This window comes from Lycium barbarum, chromosome 4 (assembly GCF_019175385.1).
Source record: "Lycium barbarum isolate Lr01 chromosome 4, ASM1917538v2, whole genome shotgun sequence".
Classification (NCBI taxonomy): domain Eukaryota; kingdom Viridiplantae; phylum Streptophyta; class Magnoliopsida; order Solanales; family Solanaceae; genus Lycium; species Lycium barbarum.
In genome coordinates this window covers 5,178,005-5,188,295 of record NC_083340.1, presented here as the reverse complement: position 1 = coordinate 5,188,295, position 10,291 = coordinate 5,178,005, and the positions used below count along the sequence as shown (strand labels likewise).

Sequence of the window (10,291 nt, the reverse complement as noted above, 5' to 3'; positions counted from 1 at the left end):
CTACGAAAACTACAACAACCTCCGTGAACAGACGCTTTGTCAGTTCATTTTTTATACTCTTCTTTATTTCATTATTGGCTAAGATAAGATGCTGTCTGCTGCTTGTCACCGTTATTGTTCAACATAAAGCTATAGTTTTAGTGGTTAAATAGAGGATAGATCTTGATGTTCCTCTGGGAGACATCCAGGAAAAAAAGGGTGTAAATTCTTGATACTTGTTTTAACTAAAGGAAGGGATGTAACCATTTGTATGATTCATAGTTATATACTAATCAGATACTGTGAGCTAACTTCCTATTGGTTTTGGGCTTAGAAGAAATCTCTAGCTAATTGAAGTTAATAAGTACCTGATCGAGTATGAAACTGAGGTAGTCAGAGGTCATATCCGAGATCAAGACCCCTCGATAAGCAATGTCACAAACTCTTTTGAAGAGTTGAAAGGCCGAGTATATAAAAGCTAATAAGCTTACTGTGAAGCTGTACCTGCAGTGGTGTTAAAAAGCTCTCAAAACCATTGGACTGATTGCAAGATTTCATGGGGGAGAACAAAGAAATGTAAATGGATAAGGGTTCAACTAGCTTAGTATTGATTCTTACGTTAATTGTGGGTTATCATAGAATCTGGAAATCGCTCCTCGTTTGGTCCTTGTTGGGGCTGGTGCAGCTAGCAAAAGAGCAGAGATGAAGGAGAACAAGAGTGCCAGTGACCTTAGGGTAAGATCGTATGCATAGATAGAAGGCCTTGATCTCAACCTTGTCGATGCCACTGAGAACGAATATGGTGATGGTGTTGGCAAAGGTGGTTGTGTAGCTTGAGAGTTTGGAGTTGATGGAGAGGAAGGAGAGGCACCAGATACCATTCTCTGAGCAGTCATTAGCACATTACCTTCTTTCATAGATCTCTGCTTTTCCCAACTTTTAGAAAATGATTTTTACTCAAAAGAACAATTTGTTTTAAGAGAAATTTGATCAATAGCAGGAAAGAACTAAAGTTTGGGATTGTTATGCAGCCAACTTTGAGCAAATTTGCATGTTACACACTGAGAACTGGCTGGTGATAGGTCTTGTCTCAACTACTGAATAGTTGGTCAACCACTACTAAATTTAAACGGAGGCAGGTGACTTAAATTTATATATTTAGTCAACTTTAAACCATTGCTTCACCAGAATGAAGGCATTTCTCAATTGTTTACACTGAGCTAAGGGATATGATGAAGTCAACTATAGACCATAACCTCACCAATAATGAAGGGAAGGATTGCACACATCTAAATCTGAGACAGATTTACGATTTGAAGTTTATGGGTTCCTATAACGATATCAAGTTAATACTATAATAAATATTTAGTAAATCTCTTCATATATATATATATATATATATATATATATTAGGATTTAGGCAAAAGCTATTGGGTACATGTGAGTCGTAACCAAGCATATGAAGATATCCTCCAATAGTTTGTACTAAATCCACACAGAATTTCTATCTTCAAAGTCCAATCAATACCTATGTTAAGATAACCAGAAAGGCAAAATCTTGACGACGACGACAACAACAACAACAAGGCAAAATCTTGAGTGCACAACATTTAAGATAACCCTTGAGAAAGGCAAAATCTTGAGTGCACAACATACCCAATGTAATTTCACAAGTGGAGTCTGGGACGGTAGGATGTATGCAAACCTTACTCCTATCTTTGTGGGATAGAGACTCTTATCACGACTCAAAGGAAGTGTAATTAAAGCAGGATTGAAAATAAAAAAAACGATAACAAACTAATTATCATTGGCAGTTGTTGTAATATTTTTAAGGCGTTCCATGTTGACTAGTTACCTTAGAGTCCGGAGCCAAAATGACTTATTTTTGCAGCCATTAGACCAAAATAGGCTGCCTTTTTTTTTATACCATAATGGGTATTTCGTTGGTTATCCAACGAAATACCCACACAAGCACTGTTCATAGCCGGATTTTTTTGTTGCATTTCGCTACACTTGTAGCGAAATGCAACAAATATATATATTTTTTTTTGGCATTTCGTGAGTTAATCAACGAAATGCAACAATTTTTTTTTCTTTTTTTTTGCATTTCGTGAATTAATAAACGAAATGCAACAATTTTTTTTTTTTTTTTTGCATTTCGTGAATTAATAAACGAAATATGTGTGTTTTTTTTTTTTTGGCATTTCGTGAATAAAAAAACGAAATAAGAAAATATATATATATATATATATATATATATATATATATTGCATTTCGTGTATTAAAAAACGAAATAGGATAAAAAAAAAATTAATTTCGTTCATATAAAAACGAAATTGGAAAATATATATATATATATATATATATATATATATATATATATATATATATATATATATATATATATATATATATATATATATATATTTTGCATTTCGTTGGTATATCTACGAAATAGTAAAAAAAAAAATTTGTATTTCGTTTATTAAAAAACGAAATATGAAAATAATTTTTTTTGTATTTTTGTATTTTGTTTATATAAAAAAATAGGAAAATAATTTTATTTTCATTTTGTTTATATAAAAACGAAATAGGAATACATATATATATATATATATATATATATATATATATATTTCATATACCAATGAAATAGGATAAATATATATATATATATATTTTTTGTATTTCATTTATATAAAAACGAAATAGGAAAATAATTATTTTTTTTCGTTTATATACCAACAAAATATATATTCATATAAAAAAATAATATTTTCCAATTTCGTTTTTATATAAATGAAATACAAAATATATATATATATATATATATATATATATATATATATATATATTTATTTATCCTATTTCATTGGTATATGTATTTCTATTTCGTTTTTATATATAAAATTATTTTCCTATTTTTTTATATAAACAAAATACAAAAATACAAAAAAAATTATTTTCATATTTCGTTTTTAGATGAACGAAATAAAAAAATTTTCTTATTTCGTTTTTTAATAAACAAAAAAACAAATAGTTGTAAAGTCAAGACATAACTTTATTTTGAATATAAATATAATTCTAAAAAATATAGGGAGAAAAACTAGTTGTAAAGTCGTCAAACTTTAGATGGTCATAACTTTGGCTCGGACGTCCGTTTTACGCGGTTTTTTTTTTTTAACTTGCGTATTTTTTTGAGATCTATGCGGACGCAAGGCGGTTTGGCCGAGCCGATTTTTAAAAAAAACAGCTTTTATCCTATTCAATTTTGATTTTCCCCCAAATTGGCGTGAAATTTTCAGTTTTATTTACTTATAAGATGATGATACGCAATAGATTTCAACGTAAAAATCTTGGGGTAATGTAGCTGTGAATGTCAATTTTACTTCTGCGGTTTCAATTTTTAAAAATAAAGCTGACTAATTTTCTCGACATATAAAGTTGACTAATAAACGAAATACAAAAAAGAAAAAAAGAAAAAATATACTATTTCGTTGATATACCAACGAAATGCATCAACGAAATGCAGAATAAAATAAAATATATATATATTTTCCAATTTCGTTTTGATATGAATGAAAAAAAAAAAAATCATATTTCAAATAAAATAAAAGAAATAATATATATATATATATATATATATATATATATATATATATATATATATATATATATATATATATATATATGTATTTATTCCTATTTCATTGGTATATAAACGGAAAAAAATAATTATTTTCCTATTTCGTTTTTATATAAATGAAATACAAAAAATATATATATATATATATATATATATATTTATCCTATTTCATTGGTATATGAAATATATATATATATATATGTATTCCTATTTCGTTTTTTAATAAACGAAATACAATTTTTTTTTTACTATTTCGCAGATATACCAACGAAATGCAAAAAAAAAAAATAATAATAATATATATATATATATGTATTCCTATTTCGTTTTTATATAAACGAAATGAAAATAAAATTATTTTCCTATTTTTTTATATAAACGAAATACAAAAATACAAAAAAAAAATATTTTCATATTTCGTTTTTTAATAAACGAAATACAAATTTTTTTTTTACTATTTCGCAGATATACCAACGAAATGCAAAAATAATAATAAAAATATATATATATATATATATATATATATATATATATATATATATATATATATATATATATTTTCCAATTTCGTTATATGAACGAAATTAATTTTTTTTTATCCTATTTCGTTTTTTAATACACGAAATGCAAAAAAAAAAAAATATATATATATATATATATATATTTCTTATTTCGTTTTTTTATTCACGAAATGCAAAAAAAAAAAAAAAAACATATATTTCGTTTAGTAATTCACGAAATGCAAAAAAAAAAAAAAAAAAAAAAATTGTTGCATTTCGTTTATTAATTCACGAAATGCAAAAAAACAAAAAAAAAATTGTTGCATTTCGTTGATTAACTCACGAAATGCAAAAAAAAAAATATTTGTTGCATTTCGCTACAAGTGCAACAAAAAAATCCGGCTATGAACAGTGCTTGTGTGGGTATTTCGTTGGATAACCAACGAAATACCCATTGTGGTATAAAAAAAAAAGGCAGCCTATTTTGGTCTAATGGCTGCAAAAATAAGTCATTTTGGCTCCGGACTCAGTTACCTTATCTTCCTGAAACCAGCCATAAGTTTGGCCAAACAAGTTACTATAAGTTAAGTGTTAAAAGATATAAACGGTAAATTACACGAATATTCTTATGATTAGAATTATTAATATTTTTTTAAAGCGTGTGCCAAGGGTAGGACGTACACAAATCTTGCCCCTACCTTTGCACAAATGATAAGAAAATTAACGTACGCAAACCTTGCCCCTACCTTTGCACAAATGGTAAGAAAATTAGAACTCATTCGAGAAAGTTTAGTGGCCTTAAAAATGGTTCGGTTAAGACGAATAGAATTTAGTTCATGTTCACGTTAACGGAAGAGTTGTAATTTCAGCCAGAACATCCAATTAATATCACCTTCAATAACATAATAGACCAGATTTACACGTTTTGAATGACTTACAATTAGTAAAGCACTTTGGTTGAAGGGGTCATAAATAGGAGGCACAATCAAGTCCCCATAAAACCATTAAGGGAAAGCAAGAACAGGATTCACCAGTACTTTCCCATCAACAGCAATTATTGCATATTGAACAGTTTTGTCCTCGGATACATTTGTGTTTGCAGAAAATGTAAAATACTAGGATGTTGGCTACAGGTCCAACTCTTAAGAAACTTAATTATATAAAGCTTAGAAGAGCATTTTGCAGTCCTCCAAGTGTTACTTGTATTATTTAACATTTCAAGGTTTTGATTGGTATCCCCAAGGATTTTGGCTTGCCCATTTCCACTGGTCCCTGCACATCTCATTTATACCATATTTTGCCCTGAGAAAAAAAATTGATCCCAGCATTAGTATATCTCTTAAAATGATGAAGTGGAAGAGTCGTGCAAAAAGATTGAAGAATTAACTTATAGCCGGCCACCTACCCGCTTAAGCTAAAAATAGCAGCAGATGTGTAAAATGTCTATAATTTATGTATAAACATGTATAATATGTGTATAATCTATGAATACTGGCTAAAAGAAGTAAACAGTGAATCTGGACGGCTATTTGTGTAAAGATAACCTAATAGCAAAAGGGAAAAAACATTTATTACTTACTTCCAACCAAGCTCCTTCTCAGCTTTTTCGGTTGATGCATAAACAGCAGTTGCATCACCAGGTCTTCTTGGACACATTTTAAGAGGGATTTTCTGAAACCAAATAAACATTAGTACAACATATGACGAGCTTGCTGCCATGTTCAAATAATTCATATTCTGTAAGGCGTAGTTTAGCATGTTCAATATATTCGTTAAGAGACCTTTCCGGACGCTTTTTCGAAGGCAGCAACCATCTCCAGGACAGATTTTCCTTTCCCAGTACCCAAGTTGTAGGCAACACAACCTAATGCAAACCATTAAATAGAAGAACAAATGTCACAAGATGTTTACCTTCAATAGAAAAATAATTCAACGAAAGTGTGTCATCATCTCGAACACGGGTCAAAGGAATTCAGATCTTAACTTTGCTATGAGAAGGATTACTTACCTATATCATTCTGCCTTAGAAGTCTCTGAAGTGCAACAACATGACCGTCCGCCAAATCCATAACATGGATATAATCTCGTATCTAGTGAGCAATAGATGATAATGGTTTATCAGTTCAAGCACGGGAATGAAATATATTGAAGGTATTTAGCAGATTCATGCCATAAAACTAATTGGATATTCTACTATATATGTTTGTCTTTTTCTTTGATATAAATAACAGTTCAATAAAAGCTCCAGCTGGTAAGTTTTGTTCACTCTTCACTTTTTGCTTCTTTCTTATGAAAGATTGTCAGATGGTTAATTTGGGTCTTTCAATTTCTTTATTTTATTTTCTCATCCAAAAGAAGCTATATGAGCACGTTTGGATTAGCTAATTGTAAATAGCTGATCAGTTTTGAGTGCAGAAAAGCATTTTTTAGTGTTGAAATTAATTTTATAAATAAGTAGTCAGGTGTTCGGATACAGGTGCCGAAACTAAAAGTGCTGATAGCTGTTCTTTTGTTAGAAGGACTAAAATGCGCTTAAAGTTTTTGCAAAAATTTATAAATTTAAAAGTACAAAAGAAAAGGAGGAACGACAGATTAGAAGTCGCAAAAAAATCAGCCAAAACATAACCTACCGCAGTACCATCAGGTGTAGGGTAGTCGGTGCCATACACATTCAGCTCCGCCAATCTACCAACAGCTACTTGCTGAATATAAGGCATAAGATTGTTGGGAATGCCCTTTGGATCTTCCCCGAGTTTGCCACTTTCATGAGCTCCTACTGGATTAAAATATCTCAACAGAATGATATTCCATTCTTGATCTGCCTTCTGAATATCCCGAGCAATATCTTCAAGAAATAGCTAATTAAATAGAAAGAAGCTCGGGTTAATTACATACTTTACAGAATGAGAGATCTTTAATCACTACAAACTAAAGAGACAATTATTGACAATACGAACCTTTGTTCGACCATAAGGACTCATAGCCTTCAATTCAAAATCCTCCACACATGGAATCTTTTCAGGCTGACCATAAACTGTTGCAGATGATGAGAAAACCAACTGCAAATTCAACCATCAAAGTAAATAGCATATCAACCTCAGGAACATTCCCTCCAACAAATTCAACAATTCGACCCTTCCTCAGCAATTGAACCCCCTTACGCCCCTAGCTCTGCGCCTCTGCCCCTGTTCCTAAAGCTAAATGAGTTATTGAAAGCTCATAGTTACTACTTCCTATGTCCCAATTTATGTGACATTCCAAAAAGAATAATACCTTTCTATTTAGTAACGATTTAACTTTAAACTTCTCATAGCCACACAAATATTTAAGGTTTATTTTAGACACAAGTTTCAAAAGTCCTTAAACTCTGTGCCTAGTTAAACACCTTCACATGGATGGGATGAAAGGAGTATTTTCCTACAAATTCTACCAAAAGTATAAGTACAAGGTAGCAATGGTCACGAACATAACATATATTCCAACTTGCCCTGAATGCATAACGCATTTCAATATATATTTACGATAAGCAAAAATAAAGTAAGAAAAGACATACCTTCTTACAGTTATATTTGGCCATTACTGAATACAATGTTATTGATCCAATCAGGTTGTTCTCAAAATAAAGAAAGGGATGAGCAACACTCTCTCCAACAGCCTTAAGTCCAGCAAAATGGACCACAGCAGCAAACCTGTTTCAATATATATTGCAAAACAATCAATGAAAAGACCACAATAGAAATACATCCAAAGGAAATTATAATTTGAAGCAAGAGAGAGATTTGCATACTTTCTTTTGGAAAATAACTTCTCCAAGTCATCTTTGTTTCTGATATCACCCTGTCACCAAGAAGCAAATAAGTTAAAATGCCAAAGTAAAGCCAAAAACTCCAATTTAGTATTGTGTATTTAAGGTATGTAGGATCAGAATTTACATAGTTGAGGATTAAATAGACCTAGTATCACAGAGCAAATATCATCAACCACTTATCAAGATTACTTTTTTTATTACTACCTCTGTCCCTACATGAAGGCTACAAGGGTAAAAACACTAAATTTGAGTATATAGTATTTAGTATAGGTTTTTAAAATAAGATTTACATGGTTGAAAACTAATAGTACAAGAAGTCCTACACGTCAACAATTCAACATAGCTAATGAATTAAAATATTTTTAAAAAAGCTTGAGAAAATTATAGTCGAAGAAGAAAAAAAAAAGTTCGACTCCCAAACAATAGCACCATCACATCAAAATGGTACAGAGGGAGTACTGATTAAGAAAAAAACAAGATTACTTTCTTTAGAAGATGATAACAACATGAAACAGGGTAATAAAACACACACAAAAAAGGTAAAAGCAAAACATTAAATATGGAGCCTGAAACATTCAATAACTACAAAATTCTAGCTTAAACATATGATCATCTCAATAAAATTTGAGCCATAATTCTCCTACAAAATGAATAATTCTTGTGAACTTTTCAAACCCTTTTATATAAAAATACACAAAATTCTTCATTTTTTTTTCTCCCCATTTCCTTCCTCCAAAGTGTGTTGTTTTGATCAAACAAAAATTTCAAAAAGTAGGAAAGAACATACCAAAATGAATTCAAGATTCTGTGAAAGTTGAGAGCCAACTAATTCTCTGACTCTATCAACAGCTTCTTCCACAGAATTATGAAAGTTATCAATTATAGTAACCTTAAACCCTTCATTTAAAAGCTGAACAACCGTGTGTGTTCCAATAAAACCAGCACCACCAGTTACCAAAATATTTTCTTGACGTTGAACACCCATTTTTCAAGAAAAGAAAACAAGAATTCAAAAAGATTTAATTTTTTATGGTTCAAGAACCAAGTTTTATGGAGAAAGAGAAAAAGGGGTTGGAAGATACGTGAAGAAAAAGAGAAGATGTAAAAGGAAAAGAGTTTGAGCAAATCAAGGACTGTTTTTGAAAAGTGGATAAGCAACAATCTTAAATAAGGAAAAAAAGTTAAACAGAATTATGAAGGGGATAGGGGTTGGGGGGGTTTAATGAGGTGACTAAGTGCGAAGTCAGAGTTTCAACTTTATGCGACTGTAAATTTTTTTAGGGGTTTAGTCATAAAAATTAAATATTTTTTATTTTATTTAGATTTTTTGAAGTTACACCTGAAGATAAAGTTGTGTTTGATTATTGTTTTTGTTTGAATATATTAAAAGTGTTATATCCCGTGTTTTCACACGTTTGGAGAAACTTGAATTATATGGGATTCTTGAGATATAAGATTAATTTTATATCTTGTTGAACATAGGAGTTATGCATGAAAGAATAGAGTCATGAAAGTGTGGGACAAGGCTAAGGGTAATTTTGGAATTTTGGAAATTTGTTTCGGGAATTACAAAATACGATTCACAAGTTGTTGGGCTTGTAAAATAAGAAACAATTGAGGCCCAAAATATTAGGGGGTGGCCGGCCATGATGGCCTTGGCCCAAGCCCAAAATTTGTATTTAATTTCCATAAGATTAATTAACATAATGGCCTTGATCCAAGCCCATTTTTACTTGGTCATGTGCTTGGTCATGTGACCAAGTCTTGATATTATATGTATAAGAAGATTCAAGACATTAGAAGGCAAGACCAAACAAAGCAAAAATAAGAAAGAAAAGGGAGAGGGTTTCGGGTTTGAGGGGCAAAATTGACCCTCCAAAATCTTGCTTCAAAAATTCATTTCTTGTTAAATTCCTACTAATTCAAGGTTCCTTTGCATCTTGGTATAGTTGGATTGGAGTGGGGAGCACTAGAATCTCCAAGGTGATCATATATTCAAGTGAAGGAGACTTGAGGAAAAGGTAAGAATTTCTACCTTTTTATTGTGTTGTTGAGTTTTGTTTGTGTTGTAGTATGTAGAAATGTGTTGATTGGATGGAAAAATGGAAGTTTGCAATGTGGGTTTGGAATTGGAGGTGTAGCCGTGTGTATATATATGTTGTATAGCCAAAAATGTGTTGAAACTATGTTGTATTCTAGTTGTGAATGTGATGGAATTCATGTTGAGAATGAAAGTGGAATAAATTTGATTGAATTGCTAAAATAGCACTTGGCCGTGTGGTGTATTTGGCTTGAGAATAAAATGGATTAAGTTTGTTTAGTGTATTGGAGTGTTATTGTAATGCTTGATATGTGAAT

At 30.6% G+C, this 10,291-nt stretch overlaps 2 protein-coding genes across 2 annotated transcripts in view; both read right to left on the bottom strand.

Annotated features, from left to right (window-relative positions):
* Positions 1–1,311, bottom strand: part of LOC132634948 (CASP-like protein 4A4) — a 2,397-nt gene extending 1,086 nt beyond the window's left edge. Inside the window, exons 1-2 of the mRNA XM_060351132.1 lie at positions 598–1,311; positions 348–483 (exon numbers count right to left, since the gene is read on the bottom strand). Coding sequence (XP_060207115.1) covers positions 348–483; positions 598–896 — 435 coding nt within the window. The 5' untranslated portion in view covers positions 897–1,311. The remainder of the gene's footprint in view (positions 1–347; positions 484–597) is intronic.
* Positions 1,312–5,002: 3,691 nt separating this feature from the next.
* Positions 5,003–9,077, bottom strand: LOC132634946 (bifunctional UDP-glucose 4-epimerase and UDP-xylose 4-epimerase 1-like). Its single transcript, XM_060351130.1, has 9 exons — positions 8,721–9,077; positions 7,913–7,962; positions 7,679–7,814; positions 7,083–7,184; positions 6,756–6,983; positions 6,134–6,215; positions 5,907–5,989; positions 5,705–5,796; positions 5,003–5,427 (listed from the first exon to the last, which is right to left on the bottom strand). The coding sequence occupies exons 1-9, from the start codon at positions 8,916–8,918 to the stop codon at positions 5,343–5,345; spliced, it is 1,056 nt and encodes a 351-aa protein (XP_060207113.1). The 5' UTR covers positions 8,919–9,077; the 3' UTR covers positions 5,003–5,342.
* Between the last annotated feature and the right edge of the window lie 1,214 nt (positions 9,078–10,291).

What these genes read in the sequence shown, in the direction of transcription:
- LOC132634946 (XM_060351130.1), bottom strand. Translation starts at nt 8,918, where the DNA reads ATGGGTGTTCAACGTCAAGAAAATATTTTGGTAACTGGTGGTGCTGGT. An exon ending in CCAAATATAACTGTAAGAAG is followed by an intron (nt 7,185 to 7,678) that starts GTATGTCTTTTC and finishes TTGAATTTGCAG; the next exon opens with TTGGTTTTCTCATCATCTGC. An exon ending in CTACACCTGATGGTACTGCG is followed by an intron (nt 6,216 to 6,755) that starts GTAGGTTATGTT and finishes ATTGCTCACTAG; the next exon opens with ATACGAGATTATATCCATGT.